This window comes from Brassica napus, chromosome C6 (genome assembly GCF_020379485.1).
Source record: "Brassica napus cultivar Da-Ae chromosome C6, Da-Ae, whole genome shotgun sequence".
Classification (NCBI taxonomy): Eukaryota; Viridiplantae; Streptophyta; class Magnoliopsida; order Brassicales; family Brassicaceae; genus Brassica; species Brassica napus.
In genome coordinates, this window is record NC_063449.1 from 4315606 (window position 1) to 4336550 (window position 20945).

Consider the following 20945-nt stretch of genomic DNA (forward strand, 5'->3'; position numbering starts at 1 on the left):
TCATTTTATAAACTATAACTGAATATATTAATGTATAATAATATTTAAAAATAATTACAAAATTAATGAAAATATTTACATATATTTTTGAAAATTAAGATCTTGTTAAATATTTTCAAACAGATTTTTTAGATTTTTTAAAATATATTTTTATATTTAAAATGAAAAGATATCAAAAGATATTATGATTAAATTAGTTCAAAGATGCTATGTGTTATTAGTTTTAAAGAAATTCATTCAATAAAATTTATAAAAAATGATTCAAATTAAAAAAATCACACATGAAAAAGTCATGACTTTTATTTTAATAGAATTGATATAAAATATTTGTTAGAAACTAAAATATAAATTAAAATGCAAAAATATAAATGGTGAAACTTTATGAGAAAAAGACAAAAATAGCACTAAATCAAGTTTTTATTCCCAAACTAGCACTCAAGGTCAAAAATCACAAAAATAACACTTAATGTTTTATCAAAAATCACAAACTTAGGGTTTAGAGTTAAAGGGTGGGGTTTAGGATTTAGGGTTTAGGGTTTAGGGTTTAGAGTTTAGGGTTTAGGGTTTAGAGTTTAGGGTTTAGGGTTTATGGTTTAGGGTTTAGGGTTTAGTGTTTAGATTTTAGGGTTTAGGGTTTACAGTTGAGAAATGAGATTTTGGGGATAAGATTTCAAATTCTGAAAAATAAAAAAATTAAAATTTTCAAAAGATAAAAGAGAAAAAGACAAAAATAGCATTAAATCAAGTTTATGTTCCCAAACTAGCATTCAATGTCAAAAGTCACAAAAATAGCACTTAATGTTTTATCAAAAGTCATAAACTTAGGGTTTAGAGTTAAAGGGTGGGGTTTAGGATTTAGGGTTTAGTGTTTAGGGTTTAGGGTTTAGAGTTTAGGGTTTATATTTTAGGGTTTAGAGTTTAGGGTTTAGGGTTTAGGGTTTAGGGTTTAGGGTTTAGGGTTTAGGGTTTAGGGTTTAGGGTTTAGAGTTTAGGGTTTAGGGTTTAGAGTTTAGGGTTTAGAGTTTAGAGTTGAGAAATGAGGTTTGGGAGATAAGATTTCAAATTTTGAAAAATAAAAAAATTAAAATTTTCAAAGTATAAACTTAGAAATGTGCTATTTTAGTCATTTTAGTTTTTGAGTGCTATTTTTGTGATATAAACTTAGAAATGTGCTATTTTGGAGATTTGCCCAAGATAAAATGCTATTTTGGTCATTTTAGTTTTTGAGTGCTATTTTTTTGATATAAACTTAGAAATGTGCTATTTTGGAGATTTGACCCAACTTTATTGGTAAAATAAAAAATAATAACAAGAGAATATGTTTAACTTTGTGGCTTGCGTCAATCCTTTAGCTCTGTATTTTAATTTATTGCTGACCTGTCCTTTTAAATTCTTTTATATTTTGGTGACTCACTGCGTCCAGCAAAAGAACTGGGCTTACGTGTGTGAAAATCTCTAAACATCAATTATTCATATATCTATCAGTGTTTTCTTCTTCTGATTGAATGAGTTGTGCCTCTTTCATCTGATAATCGGATCTCGGTAATGTTCTCTTCTTCTTCCTCCGATCGATTTTCCTAGACTTTGATCGTCAGTCGAATCCCAAGATCAATCATTTTTTTTTTTTTTGTTATTCACTTGCGTCGCCATTTTCGTTTGTTATATTAATATCGAATTTTCTTTGGCCATTTTTTTTTCTCTTTTAAAATGCTATCCGATTTTCATATATAAAGTCCGTAGGCCTAACCTTTAACTCTCTGGTTGAGAGAGTTTTCTAGGGTTTAATAGATTGAATCTATAGAGGTTTTTGGGTGTTTTATTCTTCCTATGGCTCAATTGATAATTCCTTGTCGAAGTGTGACTGTGGCTAGGTTCCACCTTTTTTACCTTTTCCTTCGGTTGTAGCTACTAATAGGATTAATGTTTGTTCGATTCTGAACCAAGCTAAATGATTTGAGTTTGTTCGAGCTTTGATCACTCGTATAGTATGCATATGTTAGTTTGCTTTTAATTTGGTTGTAACAAGTATTATAAATTCCCTTAATTTCTTCTCTAATTTTGTCATCTTCAACTCCCTTTTTTGTAGGCTCCCAGTCCTCTTCCATTACGTAATTCACCAAAGAGACTTACACCCTTCCTTGCTTCTCAGGTTTCTGTTTCTTTCTTTTATCTCTTCAACTGCTCTACTTAAATCTAAATCGAGAATAATCTTCAATTTGCATCAGGTTACTTGTTTGACCAAGAATCGGTTTCCATCACACTCTATTGATGTAACTCTCTCTCTCTCTATCCTTCCCTGATGATAATTAGAACCCAAAATTGCTGTAGCAAAATCTAAAATACTTTCTCTGTTTTTCTATCCCAGAGGTATAAGCAAAGCAGTAGGAAGCTGTTTTGTTCTGTTGCCACTGAATCAGTTCCGGATAAAGTTGAAATGGATGCACCTAAGGAAATATTTCTCAAGGACTACACCAAGCCTGATTACTACTTTGAAACTGTATGCTACCCACCCTTCTTTAATCTCCAAATGAGTAGAATCACTATCATTCTGATGTTAAAAGCTTAGGTGGATCTGAGCTTCTCTCTAGGTGAAGAGAAAACAATTGTTAGCTCTTTAATCAAGGTTTCCCCTCGAGTTAAAGGTACGTTACTTGTTTTGACATTAATAGTTTCTTTAAGCTTTGTTTTTACCTCTCTCTTTTATTTTCACATCGCATTCTGAACAAGTATTCTGTTGCCCAGGATCCTCTGCTCCCTTGGTCCTGAATGGGCATGACTTGAAGCTACTTTCTGTCAAAGTTGAGGGCAAGCTTCTGAAGGTATCCACTTAATGCTTAAACCTGCAGATTTTTTTTTTCTTTTTTCTTTTTTGTATCTCTATGCTCACTCTGTAGTTCTAAATATTACCAAATAATTTTTTGATACTAAAATCAACTCCGTATTATAAAAAATTAATAACTCACTTTTCTTTGCTTACTGGTCTCTCTTTATCTTCGACAAGGAAGGGGATTACCAGTTGGACTCTCGTCATCTCACTCTGCCTTCACTGCCGGCCAAGGAGTCCTTTGTTCTGGAAATTGATACTGAGATATACCCCCACAAGAATACTTCACTTGATGTAAACTTTTCTGCATATGTTCCTTTACTTTTTTTTTTCTTCTGTTACTAGAACAATTTTAACCATTCTATGTTTATTCTGTAGGGGCTCTACAAGTCATCTGGGAACTTTTGCACACAATGTGAAGCAGAGGGTTTCCGAAAAATCACATTTTACCAGGTTGGTTGCCACTTCTATATAAAGATGACTCTTGTTGAGATAGTACTATTGATGTTCTTACATAGTGTTTTTTATATGCAATGATTAGGACCGTCCTGATATTATGGCGAAGTACACATGCCGTGTTGAAGCTGACAAGTCACTTTATCCTGTATTGTTGTCCAATGGAAACCTTATTTCCCAAGGAGACATAGAGGTTAGCAACATAGTGACACCTTCTGTCTCACCTTTTGTCTTTGCTGAACGCAAATCTCTTCGTTGAAATGTAGGGAGGTCGGCACTTTGCCTTATGGGAGGATCCATTCAAGAAGCCATGCTATCTATTTGCTCTGGTGGCTGGACAGCTAGCGAGCAGAGATGATACATTTACCACACGCTCTGGTAGGGAGGTATCTCTGAAAATCTGGACTCCTGCAGAAGATCTACCAAAGACTGCTCATGCCATGTATTCTCTGAAGGCGGCCATGAAGTGGGATGAAGATGTAAGTACTTTCAAAAGTTTTTTTTAAATATTGTATTTGTTAGGGTATTGAATCTGAATATTTTGTGGGTTAACCTTTTCCTCTAGGTGTTTGGCCTTGAGTATGACCTGGATCTCTTCAACATTGTCGCCGTTCCAGATTTTAACATGTATGAACAGATAGTATTTTACTTTTTTTCTTTTTGTCGAGAGTAATCAAACTAATTGATTTATGTTCGCTATTCAGGGGAGCCATGGAAAACAAGAGTTTGAATGTAATTCTACCCTTCTTTATAATAATAACGTATCTGTGTTGATATTTTATCTTCTTGATCATGAAGTATGTCTACCTTGCAGATTTTTAATTCCAAGCTTGTCCTGGCATCTCCAGAAACTGCAACAGATGCAGATTATGCAGCAATTTTGGGAGTTATTGGTCATGAAGTATGTAATCGCGCATTATGCTGTTTATGGAATCTTATACTGTGTATGTTTATTTTCTTAATAAACGTGTCGTTCGTTGTTTTATGTGCAGTACTTCCACAATTGGACAGGTAACAGGTCAGCTTCATCTATCTTCTCTTTATTGCAAATGATCGCTTCTTGTTGGTTGAATCTTCCAATTTTGCTTATATGCTTGTCTGCACAATAACTTGCACAAGATAGACATTGTTATTATGCGGCCTGGTATATGACTAAAACTCTATTTGTGATAATAGGGTGACATGCCGTGACTGGTTCCAACTCAGTCTAAAGGAAGGTCTTACTGTCTTCCGTGATCAGGTACATTTATTCTTCATAATTGTAAGTTGCGTATTGCAAAATTTTCTCTATTCTAATCGTATTATACTTCTCAAATTTTTAAAGGAGTTTTCATCTGACATGGGAAGCCGTACTGTAAAGCGTATTGCTGATGTTTCAACGCTCAGGATCTATCAATTCCCGGAGGTACGTAGTCTTGTACTCCTTTAGGCCACTACATAGTTTGTTTCATTTTTTTAAATATCCAAATCCTTTGTTGTTTGATTTCCAGGATGCTGGTCCTATGGCACATCCTGTTCGCCCACATTCATACATCAAGGTTAGAGATTCTTGTTACTTATCTTGCCTTGAAAATTATGATGTACATGTTACGTTCGGTGTTGATAAAACATGGCTCTTTATCTTTCTCTGACAGATGGACAACTTCTACACAGGCAAGTTTTCTATTTACTTAAGAAGTCTGGGATTCTTGCTCAGTATTGTGTTCCAATCTAACGTGCTTGTGTTTTCGTAACTGTTCTAAACTTGGATTACGTGTCTGGCCATCATTCTGCGCACTCAGTGACGGTACGGATCTAAGAATTTAATTTTCATATGCAGTTTCATTTCCTGTCAGTCCGTTATATGTTAATTCTGATAATATGCTTTGTTTTCTTTTTTTTTTGTTGTCGTTTCAGGTTTATGAAAAGGTTTGGCTCTTCGACAATAATGTTGCTGTTATATGCAGTAAGCAAGAAATCTTAGCTGACTGTATAATTTTTTCTTAGGGAGCTGAGGTTGCGAGGATGTACAAAACTCTACTCGAAAGTGAGGGTTTCCGAAAGGTTGCTTTCCAAAACTGTTTTTTTTTTTTGGTGTGAATTCAGTAGCTAGGTCTTTATTGCGTGCTCCTTAAGCTCACCTCTGTGTGTGAGTGAATATATTACAGGGTATTGATCTCTATTTCCAAAGACATGATGAGCAAGCTGTGACCTGTGAAGACTTCTTTGCTGCTATGCGCGATGCCAACAATGCAGATTTTGCTAATTTCTTGCAATGGTAAGTCATACTTGGATTGTATAATGTCTTGTTTTCATATTAAGGATGTAAACAATGTTAATATTTTAGGTACTCTCAAGCTGGAACTCCAGTCGTCAAAGTGGCGTCCTCTTACAATGCTGAAGCCCGTACCTTCTCTTTGAAATTCAGGTTCTGTTCTTATCAAAATGACTGTTTCTACACCGAACTGAATGCCCTGCCTTTATTGGATTTGTTGTTGATACAAATTGATTTGATTATAATTTTTTCCAGCCAGGAGATACCTCCGACTCCGGGGCAGCCCACAAAAGAAGCTACATTTATTCCAGTGGTTGTTGGTCTTCTGGACTCGAGTGGGAAAGACATTACACTCTCCTCTGTTTATCATGATGGTACACTGCAGACCATTTCTAGCAGCAGCACAATACTTCGAGTGACTAAGGTCAGTCGAGAATTCCTTAATACGTTTTGTAATGTATGTAGTATACGTTACATCGCCCTCCCCTCCACTGTATTCCACATCCAGTGCTTATGTTTTGCTTACGTACAGAAAGAAGAAGAGTTTGTGTTCTCTGATATAGCTGAAAGACCTGTTCCATCCCTATTTAGAGGATTCAGTGCGCCAGTTCGTGTTGAGACTGATCTCTCGGATGATGATCTGTTCTTCCTCCTAGCCCATGATGGCCGTGGCAGATCCTGATGCTGTTCATGTTGGTATAAAGTTTGTTAGAAAGCAGCTTGCGTCTGAACTCAAAACTGAGCTTCTAAAGATAGTATGTCTTCTCTCTACATAGTTAATCTTTTGGGACCAAAGTTTTCAACCGCTGTTTTTTGTGCAGGTTGAGAACAATAGGAGCACAGAGGCTTATGTCTTTGACCACCCAAATATGGCGAGGCGTGCTTTGAAGAACACAGGCTCTAGGTTTGCATTTACTAGTCATTCTTAAGTAAAACGAGCTTCTCTTTACTCAAGTTACTAATGAAATGAAATAATGCAGCTTATCTTGCATCTCTTGAGGACCCATCATATGTGGAACTTGCATTGAGTGAATACAAGTCGGCCACCAATTTGACCGACCAATTTGCTGCTTTAGCAGCTCTTTCCCAGAACCCGGGTAAAACCCGTGATGACGTCCTTGCTGACTTCTATAACAAGTGGCAGGGCGATTACTTGGTATGGTTCTTAATATCTCACAAGTTACTTCCTTCTTGCCTCCATACTGAGATTTATCTGGCTTCTTTTCTCAGGTTGTTAATAAATGGTTCCTCCTTCAATCGTCATCCGACATTCCCGGCAATGTGGAGAATGTGAAGAAGCTTCTGGATCACCCAGCTTTTGATCTGCGCAATCCAAACAAGGCAAGTGGATTCTCAATCAATTTTGCAACTTTCTTTCTCAGATCCATGCCTTACAAACAACGATCATTCAGGTTTACTCGCTTATTGGAGGATTCTGCGGTTCACCAGTGAACTTCCATGCCAAAGATGGATCAGGTTACAAGTTCTTGGGTGACATTGTTGTCCAGTTAGACAAAATCAATCCTCAGGTTTGGCTCCCAAAACTAAACCTGTGTGTTATCTTTTGTTGACAATAAACAAACCTTTACGACTTGCTATTCTTGTGTCTGAGTCTAGGTTGCTTCTCGTATGTTATCTGCCTTTTCGAGGTGGAAGCGCTACGATGAAACCCGACAAGCTCTGGCCAAGGTAACTGCAAAAACCAGTATTGTTTCTTTTCTCAAAGACGCAACAAACCATTAGCTTTTGTTGGTTTTATAATCTATAAGAGAAAAATGTTTAGATGGAGCTGTTGTGGTTTGCAGGCACAGTTGGAGATGATAATGTCAGCTAATGGATTATCTGAAAATGTCTTTGAGATTGCCTCCAAGAGTTTGGCTGCTTGAGAGACATCAAGAATCAAATCCTTTTAAAAGACAATTCTACTCGCAACTATTTAGTTACTGAAACTAGCTCTAAACATATTTTATAGCACTATATATAAACGGACCCTGAACTTTTTTTTTTTTTTATGTTGTGAACTTCATTTCCAACGATGTTTTTGTTCTATATTAAGGTAAGTTAATTAGTTTAATAACAAAAATTCCCTACTAAAATTAATCAAAATTGAAAGAATGTACTTCCACCCGTTATTATTCTACAAATCCATCTAGTAATAACAATTTGCACCCTGCATGTTGTTTTTCAAGTGCGAGAATTTGCGCGTAGGCAAGTCTTTAACTTTTTATCCTTATTGCATTAGGTCACTAAAAAGCTTGATTCTTTTTATGTAAAATTTTAGATAAACCATATATATTTGATATTAATATTTTCGATATTTTCAGATCAGTTTCTTATTTTTTTATATTAATAATTTAAAATGTGTTGACAATTTATTTTAAATATAGAAGTATATATAGCTTACTAAATTTAACTTATTTTAGAGATGAAATATTTTTTGTTTATTTTATTTGTTTTCTATTTTTTATAAAACTAAAAATATATTTGTGAAAATGAAAAATTGGAGAAATATTAAAATCTGGTTGTTTTAGATGATAATATTAATATAGATTTATTATTTTTATTCATTGTAAACTCAAAAGTTGTATATAAGATAGCACTTATTTAAATTCTTTACTCATTATATTTTTTTGAGGTGAATGTTAGTATTTGGTTTATATAAAATTATACTTACAAAATATATGCTTCATAAAAATATTTTTTTTCGTTTAATTTAAAATGATATAATCTAATTTATATTTATATTTTAGTTTTTTACGATTTAATTTTAATATTTAGAAGAACATAGAGTAAAATATTTTTATAAAATTTATAACAATAAAGGGATATTTTTATAATTAAATTAAGAAATAGATGCAAAATATATTATTAATTAGTTAAATGTTAATTAATTAATTAAAAATTGATTTTATAATATTTGATTTAATAAATATCTATAAAATTAAAATTTTCAATAGCACAAACTGTAAATAACACGGCACACAAATTTTAGTTCTCTATAATTTTTATGTTTTAATAAAATAGATACTATCATTATCATATAATAAATATTTGTGAAGGTCATCAACACTCATTTTGGACAACAAAATACAAAATTGAGAACAACCAAGAGCTTATTGGCGACTTGATCATTATGTGAGAAGAACAATGAGTCCATCAAGAACTACATGAAAATAATTTTTGATATGCTTAGTAAGTTCATGGAACACATGACTAAGGCAATGTGTACAGAAGCTTTGCTATCACAAAAAAAAAACTAAGTGTAAAATTGTTTGGCGCAATACCTATGCCTTCTCTTGATGCATATTTTTGTATCACAAAATGGCAGTGTAAAACCAGGTAGTGGTAGTAAGAGCTTGTTTTAGTCTTGAAAACGCCTCCTCTCCTTCCTCATTCTATGAACATCATCAACATCTTCATTGTAAATCAATTAATGGCCAAGTAATCAAACCATAATCCAGTGAGTTTTAGGCCTAATCAGTAATTAAGCATCGGATGCAATCTATTACTTGCTAATGAACAGATTCGGGGACAATGTAATGTTTACAAAAGAATATACTTTACAGCTTTGGCTAATGTACCAATTTTATACAAGGTAATATATAATTTATATACATTTTTAAAAATAATTTATATGCATAAATCCTCTATCATATATAATTTATATACATAAATCCTCTATCATATATAATTTATATACATAAATCCTCTATCATTCCGGATGCAAATTTGGAATAGTTTCACATTTGTTTCCTGCTCCTGTCTACCTTTTAAAGCTTTTGAACATGAGATGATGTGCTTAATTCGTTTGATAATCTGTCGCACAACTGCACCAACACAAAAACAATATGATGTTTTATGTCAAGACTACAGAAAAGATATAGAGATGTAAAATTTATTTGCTACAAGAATATTTACCTGTTCATATAATAATGAATCACCATGTGTCTTTCTTAGCTCGACCACATTAAGCAACGGGATGATCTCGAAAACCTCTGCCGTTAATGATAACCCGCTTTGCCCTTTTCGATTACTCTCTTGTTGGATTGCTTTTAACTGAAGCAAGATCAGTTCTCAACTTTAGAAACCACTTAAACTGCTTGCAACAACTAAAGTAGTAGTAGACAAGAGAAAAAGAGATTCTCACCATTGTGTGTTTCTTCTGTACGTAGAAACCCATCTCCATAAGGGTTGTTTTGATCTTCTCCAATACATCTATGCCTAACCTATTTGATGTGAATCTTATCTGCCGGTCTGATACTTTCTGAAACAGTGCACAAAAAAAAAACTTTATCATGAGCAAAAAATACATCTTGAAACAAAGTACATGAGGACAAGATTGAACTGTTACCTCAGTCTCAAACAAACCGGAGAGGTCGAGAAATGATGACATTCCGATCAACTCAAAGGCGTTGATGACGGTTGGAAAATCAGGGCTCTTCTCTTCTTCAGATACCTTCACCATCAGAACCAAAACCACAAGACTCATGAAAAAGGCAATTCACTAAAAGAACATTCATAAGAACCAATGCAACATTTTCTTACATCTTCTTGGAATGAAGATGCATCATTTTCATCGTCGCTATTGGAAGGAGTGTAGTCATGATTGAACCAATCATTGGCCTTAATACCTGCGATTGTCATCCTCGTAATTGGATTTGGATCAAGCATTCTCTTGATCATGGTTTTAGCACCGGGTGATAACCATCTAGGTATTGGAGGGTCCCCTTTGAATATCTGAAATGGCAACAGCTTTGAGTATGTTTCTTCAAACATAGACTATTTGATAAAACACACTTTAGCTCGGATAAAAGACTTGCAAATTAAAAGTTGGTAAGAAAAAAAACCATTTATATTTAGCAAAAAAAAAAACTATTGAAAACGGAGGGAAGAAATAAAAGTACATTACGGAAAAGAACCGCGAGGTTTGCATCATCAAAAGGGAGACATCCCGTAAGGATAACATACAAGATCACTCGACCACCAAACTTTTAACTAATGAAACTTTTAACTAATGAAACTTCAATAAATACAGTTATGTTTTGTGAAGTTTACGATTTACTGTTAAAAATATATTTTGTTGAAACAATTATTTTTTACTAAATGTGAATCTTTTTGAAATGTAAAGAGTATAAAATCTTGTCGAACACCTAATTCAATAAGCTCTCTTAGTTAATCACAATTTTTTTACAGTGCAATGTGTGATGAGGTTTTGCTTAAACATTTTTTAATAAATAGTATTACAATATAATATCCTATTAGTGTATTATATGATTTGCTTTAATATCCTATTAGTGTTACTATACATTCTTATGATTTGCTTTAAAATTTTAGATTTTACTTCGGTTTATCCAAACGGATCCGATATAATCCGAATCCAAACGATATATTGTTATTTTATGGGTTCTAGGATGTGATACAAAATCGTTCCAAACCCACGTGTTACAATATAGAACCAAAATCTAAAAACTCCAACCTGTACTCCAACAGATACCTTCGGGCCCAATACAGAGAAGCTTACTAACGTTTGGCCATAGGTGGGATTTAGTGGGGATGATCACCGGTCCTCCTGGATGCCTCGGCGGGCTCTCCGGCTAAGCTCCGATGGACGGTCACTGGCGCTAGTCGAATCCCCTCGAGGCTCCGGATACCGGGGTCATCAAAAAAAAAAATTACAAATATATCTCTTATATAAGATTAAATTTTATTATTTGATTATTTTTTTGTTAATTTTACTAAATAATAAAAATTTATAAATTTTAATTTTTATAAAAAATATTATTATTTTTTATTTTATTTTTTTACAAAATCGTACATGTGACATCTTCGTCAGCAAAATTAGCTTACGTAGCATCCACGTCAAGAAAATTTGATGACATGATAGCTGATGTGACGACAAGTATATGATTTCACCAAAAACGTAAACAACATATATAATTTTAAATTGTCGAAACTACAATATATTTTTGCACAGTCATATAAGTTGAGTATGAATTAAACATGTCACGATATGTTGGGTATGAAATGACCATTTTTCCGGTCGGAAGAAAACAATAACATCTCCCGAAGCTAGATCTCAAAAATGGGAGACTAAGTCGAAACCTATAATCCAAAATTGAAAAAGTTCAAGATCGAAGAACAATATAAAGCCCAAGCACCTAAGAACTACCAGATGCTTACAAAGAGACAGAGACCACCATATGAGACAGCAGAACGAGAAGAAGCCAATATAATTCCACCGGTTCACACCTTTTCACCGAAGAGAAGTCAATAACAACCCATAATCCTCAAAACGACTCACAGTTGCTGATTTAGGCCAAAGACGACCCATCAAACTCCGAACAAACAAGAACGAATTAGAAAAGCCACAAGCGATTGAAGACCACCTGAATAACGAAGGAGAGATGAGAGACACCAAACTCAGGAAACATACTATGAATCAAATCAGCATAGAAACCCAGTCGAGACAACGACACAACCAAGAGATAAATGCTATGAAGAACATACGAACAGTAACCAAACTAGAGTTGAAGAAAAAACAGAGGCAACGTTGTTGGATATGGGTTGGTACGGTTAAGGCCGGTATGTTGGTATGTCGGTTGTGATAACGTTTGTAGTAGATAAGTACGTATCATTGTGTGATAAGGACTAGAAGATATGATACTCTCTAGAAGATCTCCTAAGAGTTGTATATAAGTCTTGTACTACGTATGTGAATACACACAATTCCAGCAATACTCTTTCTAAGTTTACATGGTATCAGAGCTTGAGTGAAGATCAAATTTGTTAGAGAGAAATATGAGTAAAGATTTGGCAACAGTCGCCGGTGGCGGTCACGAGATCAATAACAAAATGTTCTCGCCGTATTTCTTAGCTACATCTGATAACCCAGGTGCGTTGATCTCTCCAGTCCAGTTGACAGGAGAGAACTACGCAGAGTGGTCGTCGGAGCTAGAGAACGCGCTTCGTGCCAAGCGCAAAACGGGTTTCATTGACGGGTCGTTGGTGATGCCTGATGAGAAGGTTAATCCCGCAGAAGCGGAGATGTGGAAGACAGTCAATTCAATGATTGTGGGTTGGATCAGGGCGTCTCGCCCACAGTCAGATCAACGGTGACCTTCACAACAGACGCATACAAGATGTGGAGTGATCTGAAGAGAAGGTTCTCCGTGGGCAATGCGGTACGAGTGCATCAGCTGAAGGCGGAGTTGGCAGCCTGCAAGCAGAATGGTGCGAGTGTGATGGAGTTTTTTGGGCGTTTGACTCTGAGGTGGGAGGAGCTGTTAAGTCACAAACCACTTCCTACGTGTACGTGTGGTGCTTCAGAGAAGATCGCTCAAGAGTATGAAGAAGAAAAGGTTCATGCGTTTTTGATGGGACTCGACGATGCTCGGTTCGGTAATGTGTGTACTAACATCATTGGGCTTGAGCCGCTTCCTGATCTCAACTCAGTGTATCAGCGGGTTGTGAGAGAAGAGAGGCATCTGTTGTCGTCTCGTGTGGAGTCCCGACAAGAAGCTGTAAGCTTTGTGACGAAGGCTGAGTCGACAATAGAAACTGCATCCATGAATGGTCTTGTTGCAGCGACAGCACGGGGACGTGGAGGAGTAGTGCTGTGCTCACATTGCGGTCGCTCAGGCCATGAGAAGAAGGACTGCTGACAGATCATCGGCTTTCCAGAGTGGTGGACAGAACGCAATCGTGAAGGAGATCATGGTGGTCGCGGAAGAGCCAGAGGCAGAGGACGTAATCAACCTCGTGCTCATGCCGCCCAGGGTTCAGCAGGGGGAGGTGTGTCGCCTCTTACATCTGAGCAATGGGCGTCGTTGACAGCGTTTTTGAAGCAGCAGAAACCGCACTTGATCCCGGATAAACTCAATGGTAAGAAACAGACGGGTGAGGTGATCCTAGACACCGGAGCCTCACATCACATGACTGGTGATGAGAAGTTGCTGACTGATTTAAAAGCAGTAGTCAGCTGTCCCGTTAGTTTTGCAGATGGTAGTCAGGTGTTTGCGTCTATGAGCGGTTCTTTGCGACTGTCTGAGACTATTACTTTGTCTCATGTTTTGTTTGTGCCAAATTTAAATTGCACATTACTCTCACTTGCAAAATTACTTAAGCAAGTTGGCTGCTTTGCGATCTTTACTGACACTCTCTGCATTTTACAGGACCGTTTTACGAGGACCCTGATTGGAGCCGGTGAAGAACGGGACGGGGTCTATGTTTATCGGGATATCACGATCGCAAGAGGGCACAGAGTTAAGGCTGCTGAAGATAAGACTTTGTGGCATCGGAGATTGGGACATCCTTCATTTGGTGTCTTAGGAAATTTGCCTTTTGTATCTGGTGTTTTAAACAGCTCTGACAAGTTCGGAGGCTGTGAAATTTGTTTTAAATCAAAGCAGACTCGAGGGGTTTTTGCCGAGAGTATTAATAAAGCTTCAGTTCCGTTTGAGTTGATACATGTTGATTTGTGGGGGCCGTATCGCGAACCATCTTCATGTGGTGCAGTCTACTTCTTAACAATAGTTGATGATTTTTCGAGAGCAGTCTGGATTCATCTGTTGCTCGAGAAATCTGAAGTAAAGACTGTACTACCAAACTTTTGTAAACTGGTTCATCGACAGTTCGGGCGCCTGGTGCAAAAGGTCAGAAGCGACAACGGCAGTGAGTTCATGTGTCTATCCAAGTATTTTGTGGAGAATGGTATAATACATCAGACTTCGGGTGTTGCAACGCCTCAGCAGAACGGCAGAGTCGAGCGTAAGCACCATCACATTCTCAACGTCTCGCGATCACTGTTGTTTCAAGCAGACCTGCCCGTGAAATTTTGGGGTGAGAGTGTGCTCGCTGCAGCTCACGTTATCAATAGAACGCCATCAAGCTTACTCGACGGCAAAACACCTTATGAGTGTCTGTATGGAAAGCCGCCATCTTACACAGACATTAAAGTCTTCGGCTGTCTGTGCTTTGCTCATAAGATGTTGCGAGATAAAGACAAGTTTAAGGAGCGTAGCCGGCGTTGCATATTCGTGGGTTATCCATTTGGCAAGCGTGGGTGGAAGTGCTACGATCTTGAAACACATGAGGTGTTTGTCTCCAGAGATGTAGTGTTCAGCGAGACAACATTTCCATACAGCATGGAGAGCACAATCGTATCACCAGATCACACAAGTACTCCGGTAGCTGTGTATGTTGATCTTGGCAACTATGAAACAGCGCGAGCGGTGATGGACTGCAGGGGGAGTCAATCACAAGAAGTTGCGAAAGAATCAACAGCTTCTAAGGAAGTGGATGCTCAAGTTGCTGCCCCTGTAGTCGCTGGTGTATCTGTACATGCGAATGTTGAAGTTACGAGTTCTGAATCTGTACCTACAGAAGAGCAAGTTGTTGCAGCAGCACCCGCATCTGAGCCAGTACAAGAGCTTGGAAGGGGACATCGAGTACCGAAGGCGTCGGTCAAATTGAAAGACTACATCTGCTACAACTCGCAATGTCTCTCTGATAAACATAAACCTGTCTCGTCTTCATCATCACCGCCTCCATCATCGTCCTCTACAAATGGTCCAGGTAACAACACCTCTCATCCGATATCAGCTTATGTTTCTGACGCGGTCTTCTCAGAGAAACACCAAGTGTTCCTTGCCGCTGTAACCGCAGGGATCGAGCCGAGAAGCTTCAAAGAAGCAATGCGTGATCCTCGTTTCAGAGAGGCAATGTCTAGCGAGGTGGTTGCACTCGAAAGAGAAAGGACGTGGGACGTTGTAGACTTGCCAAAAGGGAAGAAGGCATTGAGTAACCAGTGGATACACAAGATCAAATACAATGCAGATGGGATGGTCGAACGGTACAAGTCACGTTTGGTCGTTTGTGGTAATAAGCAAACCGAGGGGGTGGATTATGATGAGACGTTTGCACCGGTAGCTAAGTTGACTACCGTGAGAACCATGTTGGAAGTAGGGGTGGCTTTGAATTGGGAGATACATCAGATGGATGTACATAACGCCTTTCTTCACGGTGACTTGAAGGAGGAAGTGTATATGAAGTTGCCTCAAGGTTTTCCGACAGACGATCCATCAAAGGTGTGTAGGTTGAAGAAATCTCTCTATGGGTTGAAGCAGGCACCACGTTGTTGGTTCGCTAAGCTCACAAGTGCTCTCAAAACCTTCGGTTTCAAACAATCGTATGCGGACTACTCGCTGTTCACATATATAAAGGATGGGAAGTCGCTGCGAGTACTGGTGTATGTCGATGATCTGGTCATTGCAGGGAATGATCTGGTAATGCTGGAGAAATTCAAGGTCTATATGAGCAAGTGTTTCAAAATGAAAGATCTGGGGAAGCTGAAATATTTTCTTGGTATTGAGATAGCAAGAGGACCGCAGGGTATGTTCTTGTCGCAGAGAAAATATGCACTTGATATCATTGCAGAGGCTGGCTTGCTGGGCTGTAAGCCCGTGACTACTCCCATGGAGCAGAACCACAAGCTGCTCTCTGATAAGGGTCCTTTGTACAAAGATCCAACACGGTTTAGGAGGTATGTTGGTAGACTTGTGTACCTTACCATTACACGTCCAGAACTGTGCTACTCTATTCATGTCTTGTCGCAAGTGATGCATCAGCCAAGAGAAGTTCATTGGGATGCCGTGGTGCGCATACTGAAGTATCTGAAAGGGTGTCCAGGCCAGGGTGTTATGCTGAAAGCGGTGAGCGATCTTCGGGTGCGAACGTTCTGTGATTCTGATTGGGCTTCTTGCCCGAACACTTGCAGGTCCTTGTCTGCTTTCATCGTGCTGCTTGGGGATTCACCAATCTCTTGGAAGATAAAGAAACAAGATACTGTGTCGCATTCATCGGCGGAGGCTGAGTATAGGTCGATGGCTGCGGCGTTAAGAGAGATGAAGTGGCTCAAACGATTGCTAGCAGACATGGGGATAAAACATAACATGCCGATGGAGTTGTTTTGCGATAGTAAGGCAGCATTGTACATCGCCGCGAACCCTGTGTTCCACGAAAGAACAAAACATATTGAAGCCGATTGTCATAGTGTTCGGGACGCTGTACTGGATCACTTGATAGTCACCAGATATGTTCGTACGACGGAGCAGCTCGTAGATTTTATGACAAAGGCGTTGGGGAGTGCTGCATTTGACTGTCTACTGTCCAAGTTAGGAGTTCGCAACTTGCACTCTCCTACTTGAGGGGGAGTGTTGGATATGGATTGGTACGGTTAAGGCCGGTATGTTGGTATGTCGGTTGTGATAACGTTTGTAGTAGATAAGTATGTATCATTGTGTGATAAGGACTAGAAGATATGATACTCTCTAGAAGATCTCCTAAGAGTTGTATATAAGTCTTGTACTACGTATGTGAATACACACGATTCCAGCAATACTCTCTCTAAGTTTACCAACGTCAGCGAAAGCACCAGTCCTACCTTCAACAGCAATACCGCAGCGTCCACAGCCCTTGATCTGACATATGGCGTCAGACTCACCAATCACCATATAACCCAATTCTCTGAACCTGAATAAAACAAGAGTGCAAGAGTCTCCGCATGGCGCAGCGTACAAACCGTTGAACGGTCGATCAAGGAGCCTTTAGGGTTCTAGAGACCTGTTCTTGGATCGATCAAAGAGTTTCTTGCGATAGTTTCTTTGAGACCAACTTCTTGATAAATGAATTTAATCAAATCTCACAAGGAATAAGCAAAAGCTCTATTATTAATTATCAAAGTCCGATTCATAAACAACGACAAAGAAAGCTATATATAAGCCAAAGCTAAACACCAACCCTAACCCTAAGATAAACATGTTTAAAATAAAAGACCTAAAGCCCGAATTATAATAATTATAAGTAAATAATATAAAATTGGAAAATCCTAAGTTATAACGTTAACCACGTTACTTGCCGGTCAAGCATGATGCCCCCGCATCACCACACCATCGAGAAAATCAAACCTGAGAAGAGCACAGAATGAAACACAAAAGAATACACACTGTCAGACTATCATCCTAACCATCTCCTTACAAACGACTAATCCAATCAACGACAAATCCGCAGAGAAGCAGGAGACACATATATGCTCACGACACCATTGTCCTTCTAACCTTATCTGACCACCAATCTTATTTCAACTAAGATAAGTTTATTTCATATTATACAAAGTTTAGTGGCGGCATTAATTATGTCTAGAGCTTCGTGCGTGTTGGATCATACGGGACGTGATTTCGTTTCTTTAGCTAAGGACTCGTATTACACCGCTGGCATTTCTTTATGTCTTCTTTTTCTAATTAAACTAAGCAAATTATTTATATTAATTTTAACCGGCCACCAATCTTACTACAGGCCACGATAAGATTTCATATTATAGAAAGCTTAGTGGAGGCATTAATTATTTTTAGGAAAGATTTCAATTCTGTGGAGGAACTGATCTTGAAGCTTGCCTCAGACGTGTCTTTGTGCTGCTTTGCGTGTGTTCTGTCATAAGAGCATCCTCAATGCTTATAGATAGTCTTTAAGGTTATCAATATTTTAAAATAAAAGAATAATTTGAATCTAACTTTATTTATCACAAGATATGAGCCCGTTGCGTTGCAACCGGTTTTTGTTTGATGTTTTAATTTAATAAAAACCATAAAGTAATAAATCATTTTATTATAGTATTATGATTGTTTTTTGCATATGTTTGTTTGAGATTTATTTTATAATTAAAACATTTTCACACATAAGTTCCAGTTAATATTTGTATTTTATAATCATGGTCCATAGATGAGTTGTTATAAAATTTATACTAAGGATTAGAGAAAATACTATACATAAACATTTAAACTGAACACAATCCAAAATAAGAAATGAAAAGTAAAAACGAAATGAAAGTTAAATACACCAATCGAATCAATGACAATATTATACATGTTCTTATGTATTAATTTAATGTTTTATTAAATAAGTTTTTAAAATTTCATTTTGCTAGGATTTAAAAAAAAATGAAACATTATATTTTATAAATCTCCTTTTTATTTACAACTAAAAAATAAAATAAATATTAAATACACTTTTACAATTTTGCTTAAGATTTTAGAAAAGGTAAATTACTGTCATATAACCTATGACAATTATCTTCTATTTATAATTTCATAAAAAAATATAGGGCTTTTTGCAGAATTGACCTATAACTTAAAGTCAAACACAAAACTAACCTCTTTTTTTTTTGAAAATTGGTTTTGCCCTATTCACCCCACAAGTTCATATAATTTACGAAAATGCCATCAATTTTTTTTTTCTTTTTTTTTTCGAAAATGACATTTTTACTCTCTCACCCTCATCATCTTCAAGTTATTACAAGATTGCCATTGTCATCAATACCACAACCACCATGAACAACCAATTTGAAGCTCTTAATGCTCCCAAAATCGATTTACCCTTCTTCTTTTTCCATTCTTGTGAACTAAACACAACATATCTCTCACTTTCTCTCCACAATGAGCTAAAAAAACCCAAGATTTTGATTCTAAATTTTTTATGGTTCATAGAGTCATAGAAGCTAACGATTCTCGGTGGGTTACTTTCGTTTGTGATTCTGTGTGCTTGGAGAAGCCTTATGTATGCTAAGGAACTTATCTCACCAATTTAAGGTATGACATCGAGTTTTTTTCCAGATTTGTTCGTCAGACGACTTACTTGGGAAGTCGTCTGGCTGTAGACAACTTACCTGGAAGTCGCCTGGTCAACGCAGAGGTTATTTTTGCAATTGACTTTGAAATCTGTAACCTGAGACGACTGAAAGTTAAGTCGTCTGTTTTTGTTTGGTTTCAAAAAAAATTCCAAAGAACCTAGACGACTTACATTTCAGTCGTCATAGGTTAGTTTTGCATTTGACTGGATAAGTTCAAAAGTTTGACTTCCCCAGACGACTTACATTTCAGTCGTCTGGTGAAAATTAAAATAATAATATTTTTTTTAAAGTAGACGACTTACAGTTAAGTCGTCATAGGTTAGTTTTGCAATTGAAAACAAAACTTCAAAATTTAATTATACACAGACGACTTATACTTCAGTCGTCCACGAGACGACTTACTTGTAAGTCGTCCAGGATTTTTTTCTGAGATTCTGGTCAAACCTCGTAAATCCTGGACGACTTACATTTCAGTCGTCTCGTGGACGACTGAATTATAAGTCGTCTGTATATAATTAAATCTTGAAGTTTTTTTTTTCAATTGCAAAACTAACCTATGACGACTTAACTGTAAGTCGTCTACTTTTAAAAAAATATTATTATTTTAATTTTCACTAGACCACTGAAATGTAAGTCGTCCAGAAAAGTCAAACTTCTGAAATTATCCAGTCAAATGCAAAACTAACCTATGACGACTGAAATGTAAGTCGTCTAGCTTTTTTGGAGTTTTTTTTTTAGCCAAACAATAGTAGACGACTTATTTTTCAGTCGTCCGAAATAACAGATTTCAAAGTCAATTGCAAAAATAACCTCTGTGTTGACCAGACAATGTATAGTTTAGTCGTCTGGACAACTTAGATTGAAGTCGTCCGCGTCTTCTCCGCTAGTTTTTAAGTCTTCTACGTTAGTTTTTGAATAACTTGTATTTTTAAGAGTGATAAGTAACTTCAAGATATGTAAAACTCATATTTACAAAATATGTTCTCTCCCTTAGTTTTACTAAATTTGACTAAGTTTTTCAACGCAAACTTATAATAAAATATGATATGCTTTGACTAGTTACTATTGTTTGTTTCCATCTCTTAAGTATTATTGTTATAGACAATAATGATGACTATTGTTATGAGTTGGAAGAAAGGTTAAAATACTTCTTAAAATGTTGTATCAATATAAAGGTACCAACATTCTTGTTTATTAAGATGAGAAAAAGGCCATTGGAGTTTATTATTGCATATGAGAGATCCAAAGATAAGAAAAAGGCTACTGAAGTCTATTATTTCATTGATTTGTAAATGTGTAAACACATTGTTAGCACATTTAATACATCTTGGAAAACATTATTACTGATTTTACAAAAAATTCACAACTAAAAGAGTAGACATGCAATTCACAAAACAGACCACAAACAAAACTATTATAGATCATTCCTCTACAAAGACAAGCTTGGATTCCACTTGAGTAGACAAGACCACACGACTTTTAAGAAGTCCAGACGACTTCCAAGAAGTTCAGACGACTTCCAAGAAGTTCAGACGACTTTGTCAGAAGACTTTTAGGAAGTTCAGACGACTTCCAGACGACTTTACAGGAAGTCCAGACGACTTTACAGGAAGTCCAGACGACTTTACAGGAAGTCCAGACGACTTTACAGGAAGTCCAGACGACTTTACAGGAAGTCCAGACGACTTTACAGGAAGTTCAGACGACTTCCAGACGACTTTACAGGAAGT

At 36.8% G+C, this 20945-nt stretch overlaps 2 protein-coding genes across 2 annotated transcripts; one reads left to right on the plus strand and one right to left on the minus strand.

Annotated features, from left to right (window-relative positions):
- Positions 1-2220: 2220 nt before the first annotated feature.
- On the plus strand, positions 2221-7605 carry LOC125588283 (puromycin-sensitive aminopeptidase-like). The gene is made up of 29 exons (XM_048759561.1): positions 2221-2270; positions 2366-2497; positions 2567-2642; positions 2743-2819; positions 3002-3118; positions 3203-3277; positions 3366-3473; positions 3547-3759; positions 3846-3907; positions 3985-4012; positions 4095-4181; positions 4273-4298; positions 4457-4520; positions 4605-4685; positions 4771-4818; positions 4915-4933; positions 5062-5066; positions 5177-5188; positions 5267-5323; positions 5428-5537; positions 5607-5687; positions 5790-5958; positions 6067-6210; positions 6356-6452; positions 6515-6690; positions 6765-6875; positions 6947-7063; positions 7152-7223; positions 7340-7605. The coding sequence occupies exons 2-29, from the start codon at positions 2435-2437 to the stop codon at positions 7418-7420; spliced, it is 2376 nt and encodes a 791-aa protein (XP_048615518.1). The 5' UTR covers positions 2221-2270; positions 2366-2434; the 3' UTR covers positions 7421-7605.
- A 1469-nt stretch (positions 7606-9074) lies between these two features.
- LOC106404674 (CBL-interacting serine/threonine-protein kinase 17-like) lies at positions 9075-10516 on the minus strand. The gene is made up of 6 exons (XM_048761086.1): positions 10439-10516; positions 10080-10271; positions 9886-9990; positions 9682-9798; positions 9453-9590; positions 9075-9361 (listed from the first exon to the last, which is right to left on the minus strand). The coding sequence occupies exons 2-6, from the start codon at positions 10215-10217 to the stop codon at positions 9305-9307; spliced, it is 555 nt and encodes a 184-aa protein (XP_048617043.1). The 5' UTR covers positions 10218-10271; positions 10439-10516; the 3' UTR covers positions 9075-9304.
- Between the last annotated feature and the right edge of the window lie 10429 nt (positions 10517-20945).

Excerpts from the sequence above, each read along its gene's own strand:
- LOC125588283 (XM_048759561.1), top strand. The coding sequence starts at position 2,435 with ATGGATGCACCTAAGGAAATATTTCTCAAGGACTACACCAAGCCTGAT. Across the intron at positions 3,908-3,984 it reads GCCGTTCCAGATTTTAACAT|GGGAGCCATGGAAAACAAGA; the intron begins GTATGAACAGAT and ends TTCGCTATTCAG. Across the intron at positions 6,691-6,764 it reads AGTGGCAGGGCGATTACTTG|GTTGTTAATAAATGGTTCCT; the intron begins GTATGGTTCTTA and ends TTCTTTTCTCAG.
- LOC106404674 (XM_048761086.1), bottom strand. The coding sequence starts at position 10,217 with ATGATCAAGAGAATGCTTGATCCAAATCCAATTACGAGGATGACAATC. Across the intron at positions 9,991-10,079 it reads CATCTTCATTCCAAGAAGAT|GTATCTGAAGAAGAGAAGAG; the intron begins GTAAGAAAATGT and ends CTGATGGTGAAG. Across the intron at positions 9,591-9,681 it reads TACAGAAGAAACACACAATG|TTAAAAGCAATCCAACAAGA; the intron begins GTGAGAATCTCT and ends ATCTTGCTTCAG.